This window comes from Tachyglossus aculeatus, chromosome 2 (genome assembly GCF_015852505.1).
Source record: "Tachyglossus aculeatus isolate mTacAcu1 chromosome 2, mTacAcu1.pri, whole genome shotgun sequence".
In the NCBI taxonomy this organism is placed as follows: Eukaryota; Metazoa; Chordata; class Mammalia; order Monotremata; family Tachyglossidae; genus Tachyglossus; species Tachyglossus aculeatus.
In genome coordinates, this window is record NC_052067.1 from 75,127,592 (window position 1) to 75,155,183 (window position 27,592).

The following is a 27,592-nucleotide window of genomic DNA, read 5'->3' on the forward strand; positions in this document are numbered from 1 at the left end:
CTTTGGTTTTTGTATCTGTTCCTGTAAAATAGCCACTCAGATTCTCCTCATTTTAAGAAAAAAAAATATCAGACCATCTTGCTCTCTTCATTTCAGTGCATAAATACTGGCTTGACAAAGCGACCCAATTGCATAGATTTTCAGAAGAGAAGAGCGGAAGGATATGCAGCAGATGAGAAAAGAAGATTTTAATAATACAAGACATCTAATTGGTCCTGCCCTTTTGCAAAACAATGTGGTTGTACGTCAGTCTATGGGACAAACAGTGCCTGTGGCAGTCTGATTACCATATCCGAACAGGTCGTCTTTGTAGAAATTTGGCATTATGTGCCAAGCTGCTTACCTTCCGTAATTGTCAATAAAACATTAATCCTTACCTTTGGGAAGATGATCTATGGCCTGTGTATTTGTTTTGGAAAGTTCATCTTTGTAGTAAAAAGTTCCATAGAAGAAAGTAGGTATAGTGGAAAATGAGTTATGAATTGAATAATTATCTCTGTTTTTGGTCTTCAATCTACTAATATATTTTTTTCAGCTTACATTTTGTGGATTTTTAGTAAAGTGAGCTGTTTGCTTTGTAAGCTAATATTCATTTTTCAAATTTAATGTGCATTTTTTCTCATTGAAGAAAGGAACATAGTCAGGCAATCAGTCAATCATATTTATTGAGCACTTACTCTCTGCAGAGCACTGTACTAAGCACTTGGGAGAATACAATATAATAGACATATTCCCTGCCCACAACGAGCTTACAGTCTAGAGGGGAAGACAGACATTAATGTGAATGAATAAATTACAGATATGTACATAAATGCTGTGGGGCTGGGGTATGGTGGTGAATAATGATGATGGTATTTGTTAAGCGCTTAGTATGTGCTGAGCATTGTTCTAAATAATGGGTTAGGTAAAAGGTTATCAGGTTGTCCCATGTGGGGCTCACAGGCTTCATCTCCATTTTACAGATGAGGTAACAGAGGTACAAAGAAGTTAAGTGAAGTGCCCAAATTCACACAGCTGCATGTAGCGGAGGTGGGATTAGAATCCACTACCTCTGACTCCCAAGCCCATGCTCTTTCCACTAAGCCAGTTAGGGAGATGCCGAAAGGAGTGGGAAAAGAGGAAATGAGGGCTTAGTCAGGGAAGGCCTCTTGGAGGAGATGTGCTTTCAATAAGGTTTTGAAGATGGTCTGTCAGATATGAAAGGGAAGGGCATTCCAGGCCAGAAGTATGATGTAGGTGAGATATTGGTGAGATCGAGATACAGTGAATAGTTGGCATTAGCAGAGCGAAGTGTGTGAACTGGGTTGTAGCAGGAGAGTAACAAGGTGAGGTATGAGGGACAAGGTTATTGAGTGCTTTAAAGCTGATGATAAGGAGTTTTTGCTAGATGTGGAGGAGGATGGGCAACCCCTGGAGGTTCCTGAGGAGTGGGGAAACATGGCCTGAATAGTTTTGTAGAAAAATAATCTGGACAGCAGAGTGAAGTATGGACTGGAGTAGAGAGAGACAATAGGCAGGGAGGTCCGCAAGAAGGCTGATATAGTAGTCAAGGCAGGATAGGATCAATGCTTGGATTAACATTTTGGTACCAGTTTGGATGGAGAGGAAAGGATGGACTTTAGTGATGTTGTGAAGGTTGAACCAACAGGATTTAGTGATAGATTGAATAGGTGGGCTGATTGAGAGAGAGGAGTCACAGATAAGGCTAAGGTTACAGTGGATGGTGGTGCTGTCTACAGTGATTTGAAAGTCATGGGCAGGATAAGGTTTGGGTGGGAAGATAAGGAGTTCTGTTTTGTACATTTTAAGTTTGAGGTGTTGACGGAACATCTCAATAGAGATGTTTTGAGGGCAGGAGTATATGCGAGACTGCAGAGAAGGAGAGAGATCAGGGCTGGAGATGCAGATTTGGGAATCATCTGCATAGAGGTGGTAGTTGAAGCCATGGGAGCAAATGAGTTCTCCAAGGGAGTGGGTGTAGATGGAGAATAGAAGGTTATCCAGAACTCAACCTTGAGAGATCCCCACAGTTACGGGATGCAAGGCAGAGGAGGAGTCCATGAAAGAGACTGAGACTGAGCGGCAGGAGAGATAGGAGGAGAACCAGAAACGGACAATCTCAGTGAAACTGAGGTTGGATAACGTTTCCAGGAGAAGGCGGTGATAGGCCGTGTTGAGCTGAGAGGTCTAGGAAGATTAGGATGGGGTAGAGACCTTTTGATTGTCAAGAAGGAGATCATTTGTGACCTCTGTGTTTTCTGTGTTTTCTGTGGATTAAGGGGATGGAAAACAGATTGCGGGGGGTGGGGGGGGGGGGACTCAAAGAGAGAATTGGAGGAGAGAAACCTGAGACGGCAGACGTAGACAACTCTCTCAAGGAGCCTGGAGTGGAATGGGAGAGAGATGCAAGAGAGATAGGGTGATAACTGGAGGAAGCCATAGGGTTAAGGGATGTTCAGGTTAGAAAATGTTAAACATAGACTCTACCGTTAGTTATTTTACATCTACGTCTGCTTGAGTTGTTTTATTTTTAGACCTAGCTTAAAAGTAGAACTACAGTGACTTTGAATAAACAGAGTTTTCTTACTGGGTTTCAATAATAATTTGAGTAAATACATATTAGACTTTGTATTGTTGAAAAGGAGGACAGGAAACAAGGATATTATGATGAGCAGCTTGAATGATATGATTGCATCAGGGAGAAACAATATATTATCATATTGCCAAGTTCAGGGGGATTTACTCTTAAAGTGATGTTGCTAAGTTTGGTTGATACGTACCATAAAAGATGTTGGGATTGCTTTGAAAGAGGGTTCTTGATTTCATACTCCTGGTTTTATTTATCTACCATATTGTTTTCTCTTTCTACAAATTTTATCTCTTATAGTCTTATATGATCTGATGAACATTTGCTTAACCTCAGTTCCAGAGGGAAAGATACAAGGCACTTCACATGTGTATGAGAGGAATGCACAAGAAAACACTAACCTCATGCAAAAGTCAGCCAAAAGGCTCGTGATATTAAAGAACAGCCCTGACTTCCCTATTAAAAAGTCATTTGGAATAGGAAAGTATTGAAATATCAAAGAATTCTTCCAGCAATGCGTATTTAGAACAAATGTAAAGAAATAAGGAAACTGTAACTTAGCAGGACTCTTGTTTACTTTAGTGATAATAAGGCACGAGTATCCAAAACTGTATGGGCAACGCCAATAAATTTTGGAAAATCCATGCTTAGGAGCCACTGGGATAGAAATTATACTATATAAATCATTTGTCACAAATAGAAGATAACGGATGTGAAATATATCATTGTATTTGTTCCATGTTCCTAAAGCCAAGCAGAAAAGATTTTTTCCCATACATTGGTGAGGCTATACATGCTTTTTTAACTCTTTCCTATAAAAATGTAAATGATGAACAGCTTCAAATTAGGAATAGACATACCTCTGTGTGTGTGTGTGTGTGTGTGTGTGTGTGTGTGTGTATGATTCAATTTAGGAAAGGGGTCATGACTGGACAGAGATCTGAGATCTGGTATCTCAGGAGTCCTGTGAACCATCAAGGTGTTTTGTTTGATGGAATGCTTGTGAATACTTTCCACGTGAAATGTGAATTCTCAGGCACACAAAGAATTTTGTCTTAGCTTCACCATTGCTTATTCAAAACATTCTGTAATAAATAGCTGCTTTTTCTAGAACATTAGTATGTTTGTAATCATTTCTGAACACCGAAGCAGGCTTTTTGAAAAAGACTTTTTTTTGTATTCGTGGATAAAATGAAATTCATGAACAAACTTAAGGATTACTATAACTTCATGTCTTTATATCCACTGGCCACCTAAGGTAATTATGAAAGTTCCTGTAGAAAAGTGATTGAATTCCTTGTAAAACTTATCAGCTGTGGAACCACTTTCATCTTAGGGTTCAGTCATCCTTATTTTATCTCCTTCTTTAGAAATCTTGAGTATCTGAAAGGCAAGTATTGTCATCATTACTGCTTTACAATGGGAAGCATAGAGATTCTGGTTTATCAGAAAGCACAGAATGTGCCCAGGTCTTGCCCTCCATTACCTCATCTAGTGTTTATTCCGGGACACACCTGTCAGTGCCGGTAGCTTGGCAGCCCCGTATCCCTCCTCCAACGCTTCCTGCTTTCTCATCCTCCCACTTCAGTCTCATTCTGGTCCTCGGCTCTGAAGTTCAGAAAGCAGGGACAGTTATTTGCAGAAGGGGCCAGGACATAGAAGGTGGGGCAGCATGTCTCTGATGGAACAGACCCATTTTTTAGCAGCATTGCAGCCGCTAAAAAATGGGTCTTTTAACTGACCCATTTATATAGAACAGGGCAGCATTTGGAGACTAGGGAAAAGGGTGGGCTAGTTTGGGGTGTAGATAAGCGGGGCAGGAAATCCAAAGTCTGTGAAGCGGGGAGAACTAGGTTAGGGGAGAGGGAGCAGGGGTGGGGAGATGGTTAGGTTGAGAGGGGATGTTTCTCTCCTGGGAAATTCTCAAAACAGAAACCAGTGGCAAAACATTTCGACAGGAAGTGATATCTGGCAAGCTGACATGGACTCATACTGGGTTTTAGAGGTTTGTTTTCAACCGAATAATGATAATTGTAGCATTTATTAATCATTTGCTCTATGCCAGGCACTGCCAAGTAGTGGGATAGGTACAAGATAATCAGATAGGACACAGTCCCTATCCCATATGGGGCTCAAAGTCTCGGTAGACGGGAGAACAGGTATTTTAATCCCCATTTAGTAGATGAGGAAAACTGAGGCCTGTCCTCTTTCCATTAGACCACATTGCTTCTCTGAAGGATCACTTCTGTTTATGGGAATGTGGTGGAGTACTGATAGAGATGATGATACAAAAATTAAATGAACCTGTAAAAGAAAAATAGAAGAAATCCTGAGTTAATCTAATTAAAATGGCATTGAATTTGAACAGAAATTGTAAACCTAAAAAGTCAGAGCAGTTGTATTTAGCTCAGATGATAAGCCAAAGGAAACCATTGTAAAGTGCCTAACTGAGGATGTCGCCTTTTACAGATTCTTCCTAGTTTTATTAGAAGTCTCTCAGAAAGATTGGTTGACTCTAATCCAGTTGAGAGAGAAAAGGAACGAGATGAGAGGGAGTGTGGAATGCTGCTGCTGATGGAAATGCTGCTGCTGTTGTTGTAAGAATAGTAATTGTTTATTAAGTGTTTATTGTGTGCAGAACTCTGTACTATGCGCTGGAAGAGAATACATAGGAGGGAAGTAAACACAGTGCTTGTCCTTCGTGGGGCTCACAATCTAAAACTGCAATACTTCATTAGCCGTGGGAGGTGTTCTCCCAGGAGGCCTATGCTGCAAAGCCACACCAAGAAGGTGTTCAGAAGTGGCAAGAAGTTGCTTCGTTCTTGATGGTGGTGGTAGGGTGCTGTAAGTTTACAGCAAGGAGCAATTGCAGCTCTACTGTCAATATAACAAGGAGGGCCACCACATTGGTCACAATCCAATGGGTGATCTCTATTGGGAACAGTGTCAACTGAAGAGAGTCATACTGACTGTTGAAATTTACCCTCTTATACACCCTTCCCACAGGTCCTGTTCTCCCACTACTGATCCTGTTCTTCATCTGTGTCCTTCTGTGATTGGTTGGTCGAGTGTGTTGGTGTCAGGTCCTCACCATAGGTCCCCATCTCCTGATCTCAATCTGCTTCAGCTAGGGCTTGCGGTGGGTTCTTGCTTCCATGCCTCTTGCCGATTCTTCTCTTCTTCTCGTGGTTAGTATTTCCCAAGCCTAGCTTTTCATTTTACACCTGGGCCTTACATCCTTATCTGCATTCCTGGCCTTTCATTCATTCATTCAATCGTATTTATTGAGCGTTTACTGTGTGCAGAGCATTGTACTAAGTGCTTGGGAAGTACAAGTTGGCAACATATAGAGACAGTCCCTACCCAACAGCAGGCTCACAGTCTAGAAGGCCTTCCACTGTACAATCTTTGGTATTCCCTTTGGTATGGCCTTTTAATACATAAACCTACGTTCCTCTCCTTACATTTACACTTAATCATTGACATTTATTTTCCTCTGTATGCTCTTTGGACAAAAGCTCTCCATGTCAAAATATCATAATTTACTATGAAAGACTAATATAAAGTACCAGTGTACCTGTTTTGGAAATCTTGGTTGATCAAAGCATTAGTGTGGTAATTGTTCTTTATTTTCAATCAGGAAAGCCATACTCACCCAGAGTTTAGGTCAACCTGTCAAGTGCCAGATTGATCTGAAAGAGAGAGTGTCTAGTCCTAAAGATAAGGTTGTTATCAAAATAGCAAATTGGTGTCTCAGATTCAAAAGTACAAATATGGTAATCATTTAGTTTTTTTGAACCCCCAACACTACATCACTATAACTCTCTACCAGTGCCTCCTTGGAACTCGCAAGTTTAGGCAGAGGAGAACTTGTCAGGTATCATATATCCAGTGCTGCAAATGGTTAACTTGAGGCTAGGAAGAAGAGACCTGAATTTTTTTTAAACTAGAAGACAAGTGTTCTCTTAATAATTTGCCCTTTACAGCAGCAGAACCTTATCTGACCACCCACATTCATCTGGCTGCTGACGTTGTGTTTGCTTCATTTGCACAAGCTATTTTTACACCTTTTGTATCTTTTGAGGAACCAAGTGGGCCCGTTGACTTGTGATGATTCACTTCTCAGTGTGAACAGGGTGTCCTGAGATGTTGCTACAGTGATGTGCAGAAGGGAAGGAGGAAAAATGGATAAAGCAAACTAATTAATTCTTTTAGGCATGGAATATGCTCAAATCGGGTGGCAATGATAACATAGTCCAATTATCATGTCTTAAGTGCCTTTGGTTGGCAACATAGCTTTTTAAGCCATTAGGTTTTGGATAATCAGTTGTCTAGAAGAATCAGTGATGTTCTGAAAAACCAAATAAGCCTACTCAACTGCTAATTTGCATGGGCTGCAAATTTATGTCTTTTATCCTAGGAGAACAGCCTGCCGCAAAAGGTTTGTACTTTTTGAATGAGCAACTAGAATAGTATTGGGTGGTTTTGTTTGCCTCAGTCTGAATGTTCTTGTTAATCCAGGAAGATGATTTGTTCATGATTTCCTATGTAAAGGACAGTGATTCTCAACTTTCTACTCTACTGCAGTGAGTCTCGCAAACTTGGGAGAGAATTTGTCTCTGGAACAAGGGTTGCAAGATTCCCATGCTGTTGGGAAAGGGAGATTGTTGGTAATGACTTTCTTTGAAAATTCCAGGAGAGGTGATAATAGCAGGCCTAAGGGGACTGAGGAGAGGTTAGGGGATGAGGTGGAGAAATGACATAGGAGCAAGCCTAGTGAGTAGGGGAAAAAAGAGAGAAAAGGTGAATTTAAGGTGGGTGGAGTTTATCTCGAGGTTAGAACTATTTTCCCATTCACCAATGACTCTGAGTTCAGTGATGACTCTGCTGACAGTCAGATTGTGTCCAGGACCTCGAGTTTTGTTGAGAGAGAAGCTCTTGTCAGGAAAATATAGTAGGTTAACTTTGCTTGTCCCTTGTCATTTGGAGTAAGCCTTGCTCAGACACTGAAGGTGCTATCAAATGACATTTCCGAGTCTCCCTCAGCTTGAGATTAGTTTGGGGCTGCCTATGTTTCATAGAATATGTGCCAACCCAACAGTCAGCTGTCTAGAGCTCCACAGCTACCATCTTAAAGACCTTTTCAAACCTCTCTCGTGACCCCCAGCGGGTCTCAATTTCCAGTTTAATCAACTCTGGTGTAAGCAATTCTGGGAAACTACTCTGGGATTTTAAAATAAGGTTATTATCCTAGTTGTTATATCACTTGATATATGTCTACCATTCCCACTATTTTAAATCTTCATCAGGTAAAAAGATATATTTTTTCTTGAACCAGAATCCTTTGAAAAAGAAATAAATGTTCTTTTCCAAAGAAAGTAAGCTCCAGTGGTATAGGGATGGGAAGTTCTTGGTTAATTAATAATAAAGATGGAATTTATTAAGTGCTTACTATGTGCAAAGCACTGTTCTAAGCATTGGGGAGGTTACAAGGTGATCAGGTTGCCCCACAGGGGACTCTCAGTCTTAATCCCCATTTTACAGATGAGGTAACTGGGCCACAGAGAAGTTAAGTGACTTGCCCAAAGTCACACAGCTGACAATTGGTGGAGCCGGAATTTGAACCCCTGACCTCTGACTCCAAAGCCTGTGCTCTTTCCACTGAGCCACGCTGCTAGTTAATTCACACCAACGATACCTCTTCATCTGACTACTTATTTAATTCACCCTTAGTGTCTAAGGACATTTGCAAAGAGTTCTCTGGGTAGGCTTTTTTCACTCTGGAATGTAAAATAGGGTATTGTACAAAGTTTCCTATGCAATAAAATGCTAATAAACATGAAGTAGCCCTTCATCATACTTATCTGATTTAATTTGAAGTAAAACTGGATACAGCTGTTTTTAACCCCTGTACTTATGTACAAATTTGGCTCTCTTTAAAAATTGGAAAGAAATGATATGGTTTCATGCTTTGGGCAACAGAAAAAGTTATGTAGTTTCAATTACCATTTTTCATGAAAGTATTTATTAGGTGAAAAACTGTCCCTCTGCTATGAAAATTTGCAAAGGATATAGGGTTTATAAGTCGATTGATTTCAAACTGAATGAATCTTGTTTAATTTCCCAGGTAAAACTGCAGGGTCCCCCTGCTGGGACTATAAATCAAAAGACAAAATTGGTTAATTTGGTGGAAATGGAGAAAATATTCTTGCTTTTTTCATGTTTTTGTTGCTGTAAATAAAATTTTTAAGTTTTCAGTGAATTGTGTGGTTCAGCCTGGAACTAGGGAAGTTTTGTGGAAAGAGTGTGGGCCTGGGAATTGAGGGGACCTGAGTTCTAATCTCAGGTTCATCACATGCCTGCTATATGACCTTGGGCTTGGACAAGTCTCTTAATGTCTCTGTACCTCAGTTTCCTCATTTGTAACATGAGCATTAAATACCTGTTCTCTCTCCTACTTAGACTGTGAGCCTTATGTGGGATATGGACTGTTTCCAATCTGATTATCTTGCATAACAATAATAATAATAATAATGGCATTTATTAAGCGCTTACTATGTGCAAAATAGGACTTACTATATCTTAATCCCCATTTTACAGATGAGGTAACTGAGGCCCAGAGAAGTTAAGTGACTTTCCCAGAGTCACACAGCTGACAATTGGTGGAGCCGGGATTTGAACCCATGACCTCTGACTCCAAAGTCTGTGCTCTTTCCACTGAGCCAGGCTTGGCACACAGTAAGCAGTTAAAAAATTCCAAAATTATCATTATTACTTGGAATTGCGTGTCAGTTCTCTTGGTTTAGGAACGACTGTAAATGTTGTGTATGTAGCCCCTCATTTTTTTCATTATTCCTTTCAAAATGAGCTATGTCACCTACTACTTAGTAGTTGGGTTGATTTAAGTTGTTTGAAACATGCTAAATTATTTTCCGTATGATGTAAAAGAGTTAGTGTTTTACATATTTTGACTAATCTTGTAAGAAATAAGGAACATAGTGAAAATGGAGTTCATTGTTCACTCCTTAAATTTCTTCTTTGTAAATTCAAGTTTCTAGGATACACATAATCCCCAAAAGTTATGATGCTGTCCTTACTGGAGCATTATAAACCTACACCAGAGAACCAAAACAGCTTTATTCCAACAGGTTTACACATTTGCCAGAATTTAATACAAATTTTAAATTAATGTTATTAACCATTCATCAACATCTTTTTACCATCGAAACCTTCTCTAATTAACTGAAAAGTTTTTTCATAGCATTTCAGTGCTTTCCCAATATTAGTTTTTCAGTTCAAGAACTGTGGCTTGTATGGGAATCTTGACCAATAAAAGAAGCATTTAAGATGAATTTGGCTCTCAGATAGCTAGTCATCCTGTGGAAATAAGTCTGTATTCAGTTGGACTCTGGCACTGCTCAGACTTTTTTTTTCTTGAAGACATTTTCCATCCGGTTGCTAATATGTACATTATGTGTGGTGGTGAGGCAGGAAATACTGATGTATTTTGAGTAGGCAATCCTTGTCATTTTAGTGAAAAGGTCAGTGTTAAAGTAAATCCTCTTTCAGATTTCTGTGTGTTTCCCTAAACGTTTTTATACTTGAATTTTTAGTATTCATATAGGTACTTGCAATTTTGTATCTTGGGAAATTTGTATAGCACCTGATATAATACATAATATAACAGGACTCACATAGTATATGTTGATAGTTGTGATAAGAGTATCTAAAATGACTGCAGTGATGATTACATTAGATTATGAAGGTTATGAAAGAAGACATTTGCTAATCTCAAACTATCATTATGTAGGAGATTACCATTTATTGCTCAGTTGCCTTTTGCTGCACGTAAGTAATATCAATTTACTGAGGTGGTTCTTTTTTCTAAGGTTTATTTTTCTAAATGGATTTCTGGGCTTGTTCAAGGTCCTAGATCAACAACCCTAGAGGCAAAAGCCCTTTATTTACTGGCAGAGTGAGGCATAATAATAATAATAATAATAATAATAATAATAATAATGGTATTTGTTAAGCGCTTACTATGTGCAAGCACTGTTCTAAGTACTGGGGGGATACAAGGTGATCAGGTTGTCCCACATGGGGCTCACAGTCTTAATCCAAATTTTACAGATGAGGTAAATAAGGCACAGAGAAGTTGTGACTTGCCCAAAGTCACCCAGCTGACAAGTTGCAGAGTCAGGATTAGAACCCATGACCTCTGACTCCCAAGCCCATTCTCTTTCCACTGAGCCACGCTGCTTCACCCATTCCAGTTCCTAACCTGAAGGGACCTTTGGAAAGGTTGAGAGGTGAGGTAGATTCCAGGTACTTCCTTTCTGGAATTTTATTTTGCAGTTGCCCTCTAGGCTGTCAAATACTACCAGATTAAGTTTATTTTTGAAGAATCAGGTGAATAGAAGGCAAATCACATTTTTAAGCTAATCAGTCAAGCGTGGTATTTATTGAGTGCTTAGTGTATGCAGAACATTGTCCTAAGCATTTAGGAGAGTACAATCCAACAGAATTAGCTAACGCTTTCCCTGCTTATCATGAGCTCATTCTTTCATCATGTTTTTCTCCTTGATATGGTAACTAGTACATCACGAAGTGAATGCTTTTTATGATGAATGGCGGTTGTCTTCTTGGGCAGTATAAGTGTTTGGTCTTCAATACCCATTTCAATTGAATTCTGACAGGGCTGTATATATACCCAAGCCCCAGGCATCAAAGTTGCCTCCAGGGTTCATCACAGGAAGCTTCAAAGTGGAGGCCATTGCCCAGGAAAAACAGAAGTAGAACCAGATTCTGCCTTGATTACTACTTTCACTCTTTTGTGAACAAGGCCATGGAGCTGACTTAAAGTCCTCAATAAAGACAAGATTTATTTTGGTATTTGTTAAACACTTACTGTGTGTTGAGCACTATGCTAATAATAATAATAATAACAATGATATTTGTGGTATTTGTTAAGCACTTACTGTGTGCTAGGCACTGTACAAAGCATTGGGGTAGACATAAGATAATGGTTCAGGCATAATCCCTGACTACGTAGGGCACCCAGTAACTGAGGCACAGAGAAGTGAAGTGATTTGCCCAAGATCACGCAGCAGAGAAGGGATTAGAACCCAGGCCCATGCTGTGTCTAGTGGGTCATGCTGCTTTAAAGCCTGTCGTAAGGGCTGGTATAGATAATACAATTAGATTGGACACAGTTCCAATACCATATGGGACTCATAGTCTAAGTGGGAGAGAGGACAGGTATTTCATCTCCATTTTACAGGTGAGGAAACTGAGGCACAGAGAAGTTGAGTGACTTACATACAGTAGGTAGGTGGCCAAGCCAGGATGAGAACCTGACTATACCAGGGTTTGTAATACCTAACTATACCAGAGGAAAAGAATAAGAGGAGAGGGAAAATCCTACCACCACTGACTTCTTCCCATCTTCTTTCCCTTTCCCTCTTTCTTCCTCTGAGACCTTCCACATCCTGATAGGGGTCAAGAGGACAAAGAATTGGGGTTGTTCAATTTCTTATGCTTACCTTTTCTTCTCTTCTTGTTGGATTCTACCTTTTTCTTGTGGTTGGCCACAGGGATGGCCATAATGAATGAACACATGGATGCCTAAGATGGTATATCCTCAAAAACCTCCAATGGCTACCGATCAATCTGCGCATCAGGCAGGAACTCCTCACCCTGGGCTTCAAGGCTGTCCATCACCTCGCCCCCTCCTACCTCACCTCCCTTCTCTCCTTCTACTGCCCAGCCTGCACCCTCCGCTCCTCCACCACTAATCTCCTCACTGTACCTCGCTCCCGCCTGTCCCGCCATCGACCCCCGGCCCACGTCATCCCCCGGGCCTGGAATGCCCTCCCTCTGCCCATCCGCCAAGCTAGCTCTCTTCCTCCCTTCAAGGCCCTGCTGAGAGCTCACCTCCTCCAGGAGGCCTTCCCAGACTGAGCCCCTTCTTTCCTCTCCCCCTCGTCCCCCTCTCCATCCCCCCATCTTACCTCCTTCCCTTCCCCACAGCACCTGTATATATGTATATATGGTTGTACATATTTATTACTCTATTTATTTATTTATTTATTTATTTATTTTACTTGTACATTTCTATCCTACTTATTTTATTTTGTTGGTATGTTTGGTTCTGTTCTCTGTCTCCCCCTTTTAGACTGTGAGCCCACTGTTGGGTAGGGACTGTCTCTATGTGATGCCAATTTGTACTTCCCAAGCGCTTAGTACAGTGCTCTGCACATAGTAAGCGCTCAATAAATACGATTGATTGATTGATTGATTGTATATGCGTAATGCCAGGCACACAGCATAATAGATAATAATTACATATACACTATTTTGGGGAAGTTGGCCCAGGGCCACCTGAATCTATAGTTTTCTATGGGAGGTATCCGAAGCTATTCCTGAACTACAGATGTCCATGGCAGGAACCTGATCTCCCTGAGGGCAGAGATCATGTCACCTTACTCTGTTGTATTGTACTTTCCCAAGTGCATAGTATATTGCTCCCCATCCAGTAAGCACTCAATAAATACCATTGATTGATTGATTAATTGAGGAGCCTAGGTAGAAGGAAGTTAGGTAAGGAAAATTCAGATATCAGCCATAAAGTTGTACAATGCCATATGCATACCAGAGAAGGAACATCCTGCCTGAAGGTAAGATTGTGAGATATGAAACTAGGTGAATGATCCCTCTAGGTAGAAAGTTGATCCCAGAAAACTAAGTACTGTTTGCTTAGTGGGGATATCATTTTGCTGTAGTTTCTTTTCTCCTCCTTATTGGTTTAAGATTTTGTAGTATAACACCTAGATCTTTTAAGGGGAGAAGGGTAAAAGCACAGTCTGGTCAAACCTCTGGACTCCCAGATCCTCTGCAGACTCTAAGTTCCTTGTGGACAGGGAATATGTCTACCAACTCTATTGTACTCTCCCAAGTACTCAGTACAGTGCTCTTCATATGGCAAGCATTCAGTAGCTACTAGTGATTGATTGGTAGCCTTGAATGTGATCAAATGTGATATGAGCATTGTTGTTTTTTAATTAATTAATTCATTCAACCATATTTATTGAGCACTTACTGTGTGCACAGCACTGTACTTAGCGCTTGGAAAGTCCAATTTGGCAACAGATAGGGGGGAGACAGACAACAAAACAAAACAAAACAAGGAGACAGGCGTCAACAGCATCCAAATAAATAGAATTATAGCTATATACACATCATTAATAAAATAGAGTAATAAATATGTACAAATGTATACAAGTGCTGTGGGGAGGAGAAGGGGGTAGGGCTGGGCGGGTGATGGGGAGGGGAGGAGGAGGAGAGGAAAAGGGGAGACTGAGTTTGGGAAGGCCTTCTGGAGGTGAGCTTTCAGTAGGGCCTTCAAGGGGGGAAGTGTGATTAGCGGCTGTTCATTCATTCAGTCAGTCAGTCATATTTATTGAGCGCTAACTGTGTGCAGAACACTGGACTAAGCGTTTGGAAAGTACAATTCGGCAACAAATAGAGACAATCCCTGTCCAACAACGAGCTCAGTATCTAGACGGGGGGAGACGGACAACAAAACCAAACAAGTAGACAGGTGTCAATACCACCAGAATAAATAGAATTATAGCTAGATACACATCATTAATAAAATAGAGTAATAAATATGTACAAATGAAATAAATAGAATAATAAATATGGACAAATAAAATAAATAGAATAATAAATATGGACAAATAAAATTAGTAGAGTAATAAATATGTATAAATAAAATTAATGAAAAACAGGTGTCCAAACTTATTTCATTTAAGTTTGTTGAAGTCAAATACATTTAATTTTCTATTATGATAGCCTTGATTTTACATGATAATTTATCTGGTATTTTAACACTTTATTGTTTTCCAGTATATCAATTTTTTAGAAAATCCTTCCAATTTAACTTTCCACTCATGCATCTATTTATGGAATAAGGTATGGATAATCAAAAAACAAATGTCATTACAATAGGAATACACCTAACTGGTAATGTGCCTGTTAAGATTGGAACAATAATTAACAGAAGTACCCTCAATAATCCGAGCACTGGGAATAGTGTAATTACTGGCGTGTAGTTACTGAAAAGATGGTTATTTTTTCCTCTGCTAAAATTGTCCACTTTCTCCAAATTGCTTTAAAAAAGTGCATTCTAAGTGTTTCTTTTAGATGTGTGCAAAGGATCCCAAATAGCAAACCTTTTAATGTTTCAACCCCTCAATCACAGTCATCGTGGGGTCATATTCTCTGAACTTAAAATGTAAAAATACATATCTCTGATCGGAATGAGAAAGCATCTGAAAGTCAAGAGGAACACTGAAGAAAGTACTGGAGGATCGTTTAGTCATTTTTTCCTTCAAGAGTAATGGGCAATAATTGAAGTAAAGACATTACCAAAATGAAACGTTTATCTCTCCCTCCTTTAAATGATGAAAACTATTCCTAGAGAAATAATATATAATTTATGGGCTATATGGATCTTTACATTTGTTCAGTTTGTAAGGTAATGGGGACTGCCGATTGGTTAGTAATGAGAGAACAGCTTCCATATTTTTTAATGGTTTGTGAATGCGAACAGTTAAAGGTTCCCAAAAGAACTACCTCTCCTCTGCACTCCTACCTCTGTATCTTATTACCCTTCTGAAGCTTCAAGAAACCAAAGAATGAAGTTGTTATGTAGATAGTGGCTCAGATTAGCGCTCCCCAGGGAGAGAGTAGGAAGTGGTAATGCCCCCTTGTAATATTTTAAAATCTTGATTTAAAAGGTGCATTTGACATCAATATGGTTCCCAGATTGCCAGTAATATCTTTGTACTTAAGATTTTCATGGGAGTGAAATGCGAAATGCGAACCATACTAGTTCTGGAAAAAGAAACTTGATTAGAACTCCAACTTGAGATAGGGAAGCCAAGATTGAATGTTCTTCTTAAAGTTGATCTCTGTATCTCTCACTGCCCAGGACCCAATATTGATAATTCAGTGGGTGGTTCTCTGTCATTAGCAGAACACAGCTCTCCAAAAATGAAGGGAAAAAAGTTATTTATTTATGTTAATCATTGATAAGATTTTGATTGTGCATGTTTCTTCCTGCCACAAATGTGATTCCCAAAAGTAGTGTAGCAAAAGGTTGGCATGAATCTGCAGATATTTGAGTTAATTACCACTGCTAAAGTCATGTTTAATTTCAGTTTTGCACACAAGTAACTCTCTTTGTGAAAGGTTTAGGGAAAATAGGGAAATTGGAAACTTGTAGTTTCCCATTCCAAAGTAATTTATTGTAAAGTAAATTTACATGAACTAGGTGTCTCTCTTTTATTCTCTCTGTGATTCATGCTTGCCATCAGAGAAGATTTCTGTTCTGTCAAGGAATGACCATAATACTGGAAGGATAAAGGACTCTCAGATCTGCCGGAGGACTCTCTCCGGGGAGCCAAAGGGTCTTTTGTGGCGAAAGCTCATCATGTCCAATTTTCCTCCCAGCAAAGAGGATGAACAGATAGTTTTAGATCCATGTAGGACTCCCCATGGAAGCAAGAGTGGGGATCAGCGTTGCTTGATTGATTGCTTATAGCCCAAATCCTTGAGTGCTAGCATTAGGTTTAGTCTGGAGTCTACATTCTGCTTTTTTAAACCCTGACTGGGTGTGGAGCCATGGACTACTAGTGATTCTGCCTCTGTCTCTCTGTGACTTCTTAATTTGCCTCAGCACACATTTGGGGAGGAATGTCTTGACCAGCAGCTCAAATACAAAGGAGGGGTAATAAATCAATCAATGACATTTTTTGAGCGCTTACTGTCGGCAGAACACTCTACTAAGTGCGTGGGAAAAGTCATTGCAGTGGAGTTGGTAGACATAGTCCCTGCCAACCTTGCTTCAAATTAATGAGCGACAGAGCACACACACACACACACACACACACACACACACACACACACACACGTTGGTTTTCTTTTTGTTGCCATCTCCAGATATTGTTTTCTCTCTGAGCACCAGACAGTGGACTTGAGCTGCCCATTGTAAATAGACTATTCAGCGCCATTTGTTAGTTCCCGCCTATGGATTTTTTGCAGTCTGGGCATTGCCTTCAGCAAGCCGTGATAGAATTGGAGTTGTTTACCCAAATTTACAGTTATATGGAAGAGTTTTACAATGTATGCTGATAGGAAAATTATTTTAAATGCATCTTTTGACTCTTAAAATTTATTTAAGAAAATGCATCAATGCATGCCTGTTCACCTTTACTAACTTAAGGTTGTTATAATACAGTTTACCTGACAAGATCTAAGTTAAATTACAATAGCCTTACGCCCTGGAAAGTGTATTAATGGACTGTGACCATTTTTTCCTTATGAAGTCATCCTTGGAAATTCTTCTTTATAGGGCTTATTGGACCATTATTGTAGAGATGCCAGAGATTAAGTCCTGAACATTGCTTTCGTGGTGTTTGTGAGCTCCTCAGCATTGTCCCAGGATTACAAAATCAACTTTTAAAGGGAGTCTTTTTTACATTTGCTGAACACAATATGTGGGCAACCTGGATGAACTAATTGCATTTTGTTTTTACTGGTTTTCAGGAAGCGAGAGGACAATCATGCCTAGTAGAGCTGTAGAAGATGCAGGTAATCAGTGTGTTCTTTTTTTAAGAAAATAATTTCAATTTTCTGGTTTCTGCCACCTTTTCTTCAGCCCCATCCTTGATCCGCATAGCCTTGGGTTTAGTGACTGGCAGTGTTTCCTTTTGAGTTGGGGTCCAGTTTCCTACTCATATCACTGCTCTTTTCTTTTTAAAAATGTAGTCAGTTCTTCTATAATAATTGTCTTCATTATATCAGTTGTATATAACCTGATGAGAGCCCTAGGGAACGTTCTTCTCTCAACATGACTGTGTTCGGAGTACACGAATTGGCACAGGGAGGTTTGATGTTGGAAGAAATAATTATGTCCTTATATGGGATCTGACCATGTGCTAAGACTATGCTGTGTTTCCCAGCCTCTGTCTTAGTTACTATGCTCTACCATTCTGTACTTGGTTCTTTTTTTTGCAGCTTTACATTTTTTCAGAGTAAAGTAATGGTAAATCAATCAGTCATATTTATTGAGCTCTTACTGTGGGCAGAGCACTGTACTAAGTGCTTGGGAGAGTACAATATAACAGAGTTGGTGGACATGTCCCCTGCCCACAATGAGTTTACAGTCTAGAGGGGCTTAAGAATGAAGAAAAGCCTACAAGTGGTGAACATAACAATAATGGAGAAATTGGTCTTGAAAAATGTCAGTCCCAGTGGTATATCTGGGAAGCAGCATGGCCTAGTGGATAGACCACAGGCCTGAGAGTCATAAAGACCTGGGTTCTAATCATGGCTCTGTCATATGTTTGCTGTGTGGCCTTGGGTAAGTCACTTAACTTCTTCGTGCCTCAGTTACCTAACCTGAGAAATGGGGATTAAGACTGTGAGGATTGTGTCCCACCTTATTAGGTTGTAATCAGGAAGCAGCGTGGCTTAGTGGAAAGAGCATGGTCTTGGGAGTCAGAGGTTGTGGGTTCTAATTCCGGCTCTGCCACTTGTCATTCATTCATTCACTCATTCATTCAATCGTATTTATTGAGCGCTTACTTTGTGCAGAGCACTGTACTAAGCGCTTGGGAAGTACAAGTCGGCACCATATAGAGATGGTCCCTACCCAACAATGGGCTCACAATCTAGAAGGGGGAGACAGACAACAAAACAAAACATGTAGACAGGTGTCAAAATCGTCAGAACAAATACAATTAAAGCTATATGCACATCATTAACAAAATAAATAGAAAAGTAAATATGTACAAGTAAAATAAATAGAGTAAAAAATCTGTACAATTATAGACACACGCTGCAGGGAGGGGAAGGAGGTAGGGCGGGGGAGATGGGGAGGGGGAGAGGAAAAAGGGGGCTCAGTCTGCGAAGGCCTCCTGGAGGAGGTGAGCTCTCTCAGTAGGGCTTTGAAGGGAGGAAGAGAGATAGCTTGGCGGACGTGTGGAGGGAGGGCATTCCAGGCCAGGGGAAGGACGTGGGCCGGGACATGTCAGCTGTGTGACTTTGGGCAAGTCACTTAACTTTTCTGTGCCTCAGTTACCTCATCTGGAAAATGGGGATGAAGACTGTGAGCCCACGTGGGACAACCTGATAACCTTGTATCTATCCCAGTGCTTAGAACAGTGGTTGGCACATAGTAAGCGCTTAACAAATACCATCATTATTATTATTATTATTGTATCTACCCTAGCGCTTAGTCAAGGGCACATAGTACGTAAGCACTTAACAAATACCATAAAAAAATCTATCCCCTGACTCATTAGCTCCCATTAAATCAATAATGACTATAACATGATTTTTCTTCTACCCTGAGGTACTTCAGCTACTGTGTTATAGCCAAAATGAGTACACATAGAACCTGGGAGACACTGCAGTTAAGCACAGCAAATTCTGAACTCTGTTGAAGAGCATGAAATCCTAAATTAGTTTTTTAAATGACATTCTTATTTTTCATATTTTACCCCCCCATTATTATAAATGCATTCTTCTCAACGAACAGAAGTAGACCTATCAAAGCTTCTCTATGATTTGATGATTTAGGATGAATTTTAATTCATTAGTATTCATTCATAAAATATGTAACATAATATTCTATTTTATCAACTACAGGGAAATCAGTATGACTAAGAAAAAGAAAATCCATAATAAAGCTTTCAAAATAATTTTTCTGTTAGCAGTTTCGGTGAGCATCTTCCCAGTTTGCCCATGATGTTTTAGTTGACCTTTTTGTGTCTCTGTTAAGTGCAAGAAATCACTCTATCCATTTATTTTTTCTTTTCCTTCAGATCGTTTCATCTTATTGAGATTGGTGATTGAGTCTCTGCTGTAGTCTCTCAGCAGAAATCCTGCTAGATTATTCTTCAATTCAGTATTCCGTCACACTTTTCCCAATGCCATAAGAAGTCTTCACAGAGCCTCATTTAATCTTCTGATGCAAGTTTTCCTGCAATGGGCAGAACTGTGTGAGAGAGCAAGCGGGAGCATTGCCATCTAATGCCTATAGACTGCTGGGTGAAAGGTTCCAAGGAGAAAGAGAACCTGGCCAATCTGCAGAACCCTTGAGAAAATGGGAGCAAGAAAGCTTTAAAAAGCCCAGCTTTGGACACACTCCATGTGTCTTCCCAGCTTTCAAGTGAACTAGCACTTAAGACCTTGTGGAACAAAATGGACTCTGGGGACACAACCATAGGGCAAAACGCTACCTCAAGGTCTGGAGAAATTGCTCAAGTACCAAGTAGATGGAGACAGGAACACTCAGCCCCTATTAAGATGAGCACTTTTGGCAACCCAGAAGGACAGAGGCCACCACCGATAGAGCCTGAAGCAATCGGAAGCCCGGCATCCACACAACTTTTTGGTTCTGGGAAACTGGCATCATCCGGCGAAGTGGGCCAACAAGTCACAGAGAAGCAATATCCACCCCACCGCCCCAGTCCTTATTCATGCCAACATTCTCTTTCTTTTCCTCAGCATTCATTGCCACAGGGGTTCATGCACAGCACCAAGCCACACCAGAGTTTGGAAGGCCACTCCTGGCCATTTCCAGGCCACTTACAGTCTGTTGCCTCAGAGGACTTGTTTCCTTTCCACATACACGGCCACGGTGGTGGTTTCTCCCGAAAGAAGATTTCAAGTCTGAACCCTGCTTATAGCCAATACTCCCAGAAGAGTATAGAACAATCAGAAGAGGCTCATAAGAAAGAGCACAAACCCAAAAAACCCGGCAAGTATATATGTCCCTACTGTAGCAGGGCTTGTGCCAAACCGAGTGTACTGAAAAAACATATTAGGTCCCACACGGGTGAACGGCCATACCCTTGTGTACCTTGTGGTTTCTCTTTCAAGACAAAGAGCAATTTGTACAAGCACAGGAAATCACATGCCCATGCAATTAAAGCCGGATTAGTACCTTTCACAGAGTCAGCTGTATCTAAGTTGGACCTAGATGCCAGTTTTATTGATGTGGAAGCAGAAATACATTCAGATGGTGAACAGAGCACAGACACAGATGAAGAGGCCTCATTGTTTGCTGAGGGCTCTGACAAGCTGAGTCCCGTTCCACAGATCCCATTGGATATTGCCAGCAGAAGCAGCTTCCCTGGATCTTTGGAAGAATCCTTAGGAGGCCCAATGAAAGTGCCGATTTTAATTATCCCCAAAAGTGGGATTCCTTTGCCTGCTGAGGGCTCCCAGTATCCTGGATCTGACCTGCTGCAGAACCCATCTTTAAATACTAAAGCTGACGACTCTCATACGGTAAAACAGAGACTTGCACTAAGGATCTCAGAGAAAAAAGGACAAGACTCTGAGCCATCGCTAAACCTCCTGAGCCCCCACAGCAAAGGCAGCACTGATTCGGGTTACTTTTCCCGCTCAGAAAGTGCGGAACAGCAGATAAGCCCCCCAAATACAAACGCGAAGTCTTATGAAGAAATCATCTTCGGAAAGTACTGTCGGATTAGTCCCAGAACGCCAAGTCAGGAGCGCACTACCATGGGACGGAAGGGCAAGATGGAGGCGCCGCCTCATGGGAACACCAGGTTAGATGTCAAGATGCTTGAAGATCCTAATTCCCAGCTGATTCCCGGGAATGGAGATGGCCTCGACCCAAGCCAGTTGAGCTCTCTGAAGTCAATCAAATTCGGCACGCAACCCAACCAATCCCAAACGATCACCCCGGCTGTCAAAAGTGAAGCCAAGCTTTATCCATCGAATCCTCAGGGCAGTGCCCCCATTCTCTTAGAAGCTGCTGCAGATTCCTCACCACTCATTAGGAGCAACTCCATGCCAACATCCTCAGCCACTAATTTAAGCGTCCCCCCGGCTTTGAGAGGAAGCCATTCCTTCGATGAGCGGATGACCGGTTCGGATGACGTTTTTTACCCAGGCACTGTTGGAATAACACCCCAGCGCATGTTAAGAAGGCAAGCTGCATTTGAACTGCCTTCGGTTCAGGAAGGGCACGGAAGCACCGAACACCACGGGAGGCCAGCCAAAAACAGCTCCGTTTCTTCTAGCAAGGCAGCCGTGGGTGAAAAGGGGGCCTCCCTCAAGGAGAAGAAATTGGCGGGGGACAGGCCTGGTTATGACTATGACGCTTGCCGGAAGCACTATAGGAAGTGGGAAGAAGCAGATGTCCAGAGGCAAAACCTCAGGGATGTCCAGGGCTTGGGGGGGTTAAAACCCGGAGGCGAGTATTTCATGGATCCCTCGGGGCCGTCCCAGTCAGGGCCCAGCCTGTTTGGAACAACATGTGAAAATAGAAAGCGCAGGAAAGAGAAGAGTGTTGGTGATGAAGAGGATACCCCGATGGTATGCAGTGGCACGCCAAGTACTCCATCTGGCCTGCCTTCTTCAGAGTTTGATCCCAAACTGCAGCTACAGGAAGGATCGAGGAGCGACAGCTTTGCTGTTGCCGGTCATGACAATCCTTCCCATTGTCACCCTGAGCGCTTCGAGACAGCTAGACCCCACCTGCAGACCGGAAGCCCATCCGCCGGATCCGAAGAGTCCCCAGTAGCTGCCGATCCGGAGAAGACGGGAGATCTGGTGAACCGGAAGCCTCCCGGAAATGTCATCTCGGTCATCCAGCACACCAATTCACTCAGCCGACCGAACTCGTTTGAAAGGTCTGAGTCTACGGACCTCATCACTTGCCAGCCCGATAAAGCCTATTCTCCCTCAGAAACCTGTGACAGTGAGATTGCCGAAGCCCCAGGTAGTCCAGAATGGGCCCCGCCAACAGACAGCGTGGAGAGTGCGGGCAGACCATCTCCATCCCAGCAACCACAGCCCTATCACATGCAGCCCAGACTCGTGCGTCAGCACAATATCCAGGTCCCTGAAATTCGGGTTACAGAAGAGCCAGATAAACCCGAGAAGGAAAAGGAAGTTCCGAATAAAGAGCCCGAAAAGCCAGCTGAAGAGTTCCAGTGGCCCCAGAGGAGTGAAACACTTTCCCAACTCCCAGCTGAAAAATTGCCCCCTAAGAAGAAGCGCTTACGTCTCGCAGACATGGAGCACTCTTCCGGGGAATCCAGCTTTGACTCCACAGGCACGAGCCTGTCTCGGAGCCCTAGTCAAGAAAGCAATTTATCCCACAGTTCAAGTTTTTCCATGTCCTTCGAGAGAGAAGAAAGCATAAGGTTTGTCACCCCTCCCAAGCAGGATGAATTTGGGAAGCCGTCGGAGTTTTTAACTGTTCCGGCTGGCGCTTACTCTCTGTCTGTACCCGGACACCACCACCAGAAAGAAATGAGGCGCTGCTCGTCGGAACAGATGCCTTGTCCTCACCCGACTGAAGTCCCTGAGATCCGGAGTAAGTCTTTCGACTATGGGAATCTGTCTCATGCTCCCGTGACAGGAGTGTCATCGGCGAGTCTCTCCCCATCTCGAGAAAGGAAGAAATGCTTTCTCGTGCGGCAGGCTTCCTTCAGTGGTTTCCCAGAAATCTCTCAGGCTGATCCGAGCATGGAACAGGTAATAAAGCAGGAACAGATGGAGCACATGCATGCTGGTCTGAGATCTGCTTGGCATCATTCCCCGTCCTCCATGCTTCAACCTCTCCAGGCAGAGGATTCTGGGAAGCAGATGGTCAGTGCTTGTATGCAACTCGGTAGCACTTCCCCTTACCTTGCACAGCAGCCAGCCGTTCACATGGACAGCCCAGAAGCGTTGCTAAACCCTCTGCTACAGCCAGCCCCTTTCATTTCAGGCAAGCACCCCTCTGACCAGCCACATTTATTTGGTCATCCAGAAAAGATTCCGTTTCCCCCAGTACCCAATGCCTTGTTTCAATTTCAGTACCCCACCGTCTGCATGGTTCACTTACCCGCTCAGCAGCCCCTCCTGTGGCAGACATGTACAGACTCTTTACAGAGACGTTTTCAGCATCACTTTGTGCAGCAGTTACAGAAAGGCTACGTCAGGTCCCCCTTCCAGCCAGAACTCCACACTGGTTATCACTTGGAGCCTGCCCCAGACCACGCAGGAAAGAAACAGGTTGACTACGCACAGGCGAAAGAGCAAAATATCCAGCATTATTCAGGAACATCTGGGCAGCACTCAAAGAATGCGCTTACAAAGTTTCAGATGGAGCCGAGCCCCAACTCCACAGATTCTCCCTCTGAACAGCATCTTCCAACTGGTTTTGGCTCTCAGAACGTTGGCCCCGTTCAGTCCTTACCAGGAACAGTGGTTCCCGTACGGATCCAGACGCATGTGCCATCCTACGGGAGTGTCATGTATACGAGCATTTCCCAGATCCTTGGCCAGAACAGCCCGGCTATTGTCATCTGCAAAGTGGATGAGACCATGTCTCAGAGAACGTTGGTTACCAGTGCGGCCATGCAAGGCATTGGATTTAACATTGCACACATGTTAGGGCAGCATTCGGACTTAGAGAAATATCCCATTTGGAAAGTGCCACAGACCTTGCCCCTGGCTTTGGAGTCTTCCATCCCATTGTGTTTGGCTTCCAGCTCAGACACCGCCTCCACCCTTGGAGGGAGTAAGCGCATGCTGTCTCCCGCCAGCAGTCTCGAGCTCTTCATGGAAACCAAGCAGCAGAAAAGGGTCAAGGAAGAAAAGATGTACGGGCAGATTGTTGAGGAACTGAGTGCAGTAGAGCTAACTAATTCAGATATCAAAAAGGATTTCCCTCGCCCCCAGAAACCCCAGCTGGTTAGGCAGGGCTGTGCTTCTGAGCCAAAAGAAGGCTTGAGGTCTGGGTCTTCCTCCTTATCTTCGCTTTCACCCTCCTCATCTCAAGACTATCCGACTGGAGGTGTGTCAACCAATGACCCACTCCCCCCCAGCAGAGAAAAGCTTTCCAGCTTCAGTGCAACGCCTCCAGGACAGAAGTCCAGTGGTCCTTCTGAAGGCCGAGAGTCCTCAGATGAATTAGACATCGATGAAACAGAATCAGATATGAGTATGAGCCCACAGAGGTCATCACTGCCACCAGCGGAAATTCAGCATGAAGAGCCAGGGAGGCAGCAGAAATTCCCAGTCGGCATGCTGGTCCAGATGGCCTCTGGCCCAAGCGGTAAAGCAACAAGCTCAACGATTCTTCTAACAGACGTGGCAGATTTCCAGCAAATTCTTCAGTTCCCCAGTCTGCGTACGACTACGAGTGTGAGCTGGTGCTTTTTAAATTATACCAAACCCAATTATGTGCAACAAGCCACCCTCAAATCCTCTGTTTATGCTTCGTGGTGTATTAGTGCATGTAACCCAAACCCATCGGGATTGAATACCAAGACTACTCTAGCACTTCTGAGGTCCAAGCAGAAAATTACCACAGAAATTTATACTCTGGCCGCAATGCATAGACCTGGAACTGGCAAAGTGATATCATCAAGTGCTTGGAAACAGCTTGCTCAGGTAATTTATTTTATTTTTTAGAAAGCTTTAGTACCAAGATAGGACAAGGTGGGATCAATGCTGGTCCAGAAATGATCAAAAAATTTTAAAAAAAGTAAAATATAGGTCTGGGGTTGAAGGGCTCTGGTGCTCCTTAGCAGTTCTTGTGAAGTTAAACTGATTTAATACATCGTTGGCTAAAGGCTTGGGTGAGATGCATGCTGGGTTATTAGCTGTTCTTTAACTGTAGCAATAAACAGCTCTCAATAGGGAAAAAGTTAAAGAAATACTCAAATCAGAGAGTGTGGAATTCATTTGTAAATATTTTTATTGAAATGGAAGAATTTGTAAAGTTCCTTTCAAGTTTCCTTTTACCAATTTTTATAATGCTTATATATTCATTTCGGAATGTCTTGTTCATATAAAATATTGTAGGAGCTTATAGTCTAAGGTGATTGCCTTTCTCTTCTTATTTCTTTCTTGTCACCCTTCTTCCATAAGATGAGAAAATTCTCCAAATTCAGTTCCATAAGTATTTACTCTGTTGGCATGAGTCTTGTTGGCCACTTTCAAAAACTCCCAAAGAGGATCCCCAAGTGGGACAGGAACTGTGTTTGTGATCAGATTGTATTGATTTTTACTTCGGCACTTGGCATGTAGTAAGTATTTAACAGAGATCACAGTTGTTGTTATTAGTGCACAGGGCTCTAGTCCCCTCGAGGAGGAGTAAGTAGTGTGTCATCTTTCTAGTGGATGCTGTTAGGGCTGATCCAGTACTTAGCAGTTTTGTGGGAAGCGCGCAGGGCATGTTCCTTGCTAGGCACGTATGGTTGTGTTGGGTCAACAGGTACAGCCTCTCCATCCCTTCAAAAACCCAAAACAAAACAAGTAAAGGATTTGACACGTGTTTTTAGCCTACGTCCTGGCAAAGAATCACAACACGGGTTTCTGCTTTTGTCTCACAGATGAAACCAGAAGCTTCATTTTTGTTTGGCAGCAAACTTGAACGGAAACTAGTGGGAAGTATCCTGAAAGAAAGAGGAAAAGGAGATATCCACGGAGATAAAGATATCATATCCAAACAAACCGAGCCGATTCGGATTAAAATCTTTGAAGGAGGGTAAGGAAACAAAACTGGAAATACCACATCAGTTTTCAGTAATGCCTCAGAGTAAACAGACTTGGATGTCAGTGGGAGTCAATTAAAGAGAAAAATGACTAGTCTTATATATGGCTGCTGGGTTTTGCGGCTCCCAGAGTAGTCCATTTCTGGGCATACTTTGGAGGACTGACTAGCTATCAAAGAAGATAATGGAACTGGAGTTCTTCTTTTAAGGGTTGCTATTATTGCATATATGCTTTTTTATACGTTACTGACATCTGCTTGAAGTAGCCATGTCCTAAGTTTGAGAAATGAGGTAGATTAAATCAATGGGCTTTTGATACTTTCCAGATTCTTCTGTTGTCTAACATTGTCCTTGGGGACATCTTTATTTAATCAGTTGCTTAATGGCTTGGTGCTTTTTAACGAGATTGTGCACACCTATGAAATGTGCTCATTTATTTTAGACTGTTAATTTTCAGAATGAGGAATTCATGGAAAATAAACTCCAAGCAAGTAGAGATTAATTTTAAAGGGAAATAACATTAAACCAATATATAATTTAATAATTACTTTAATAGAAGTTCTTTACCAATAAAATTATATGGAAGCTAGTACAAAGTATTAATGCAAACCAACGTTAGCATAATTCTTGAGGCATGGAATAACAAGCTTTTACTAATTTTGTCAGACTCGTACATAATAAATTTTACCTGCATGGAAATTTACTGCAAAGGAAGTTTACGTAAAGACCCCAAGAATATTGTTTATTACAGACCTTTAAAATCCAGTGAAAGTTTTTGAGGTTGTTTTTTTTTTCAATTTTCAAGACCAAATCTCTCTACGTATTATGTCAGAGATCCCAGGTCACAGACCATTTCAGTGGAATCAGAAATTCTATTTTAAGACCTTCTCTTTTTAACTGTGTATTCCTAGCAGTCTTACAAAAATTGTCTTGCAATTCTCAAATGCTTAAAAATATTAAAAAATAAAAAAAATCATTTTCAGATAATCTGTCTACCTCTAAAATGTAATGGAGGGACCAGGTTTTTAATCTTTCTCCAGAGACTGAGAGGGTCATTGGGACTCGGGGAACACTCCTAGGTTCTACTTCCTTTTCCTTAGCTTAGAGAGACCTTTCAGTTCAGTTGCTGGGCTTTGTTGGGAAGGAGGAAAGTGCTGAAATTCATGTGAGCATATTTTATCTCTGAATTTTGATAATCTGCTAGGATTGTGATCACATTTTATTCTCTCTCCCCCTTCCATGGTCCATGTTTGGGCTTTATCACAACTATTTTTAACTTAAAAATGATTGTGGTCAGGTCAATCAATTTCTTTCTATTTTGTATCGAGGGTTTTTTTTTTAATGTGATTGTAACTGTGTAGTGAATGGGGTTTCTGTGACGCAAAGGCCAGTTCTTTGAATGGATCTG

General features: G+C 41.8%; 1 protein-coding gene across 6 annotated transcripts in view; it reads left to right on the forward strand.

The window, feature by feature from the left end:
- Window positions 1-27,592, forward strand: part of HIVEP2 (HIVEP zinc finger 2) — a 253,631-nt gene that overhangs the window by 208,870 nt on the left and 17,169 nt on the right. For all 6 annotated transcript variants that reach the window (XM_038741911.1, XM_038741903.1, XM_038741902.1 and 3 more), the window contains 3 exons: window positions 17,198-17,242; window positions 19,480-25,078; window positions 26,023-26,177. In XM_038741911.1, coding sequence (XP_038597839.1) covers window positions 19,859-25,078; window positions 26,023-26,177 — 5,375 coding nt within the window. In that variant the 5' untranslated portion in view covers window positions 17,198-17,242; window positions 19,480-19,858. The remainder of the gene's footprint in view (window positions 1-17,197; window positions 17,243-19,479; window positions 25,079-26,022; window positions 26,178-27,592) is intronic.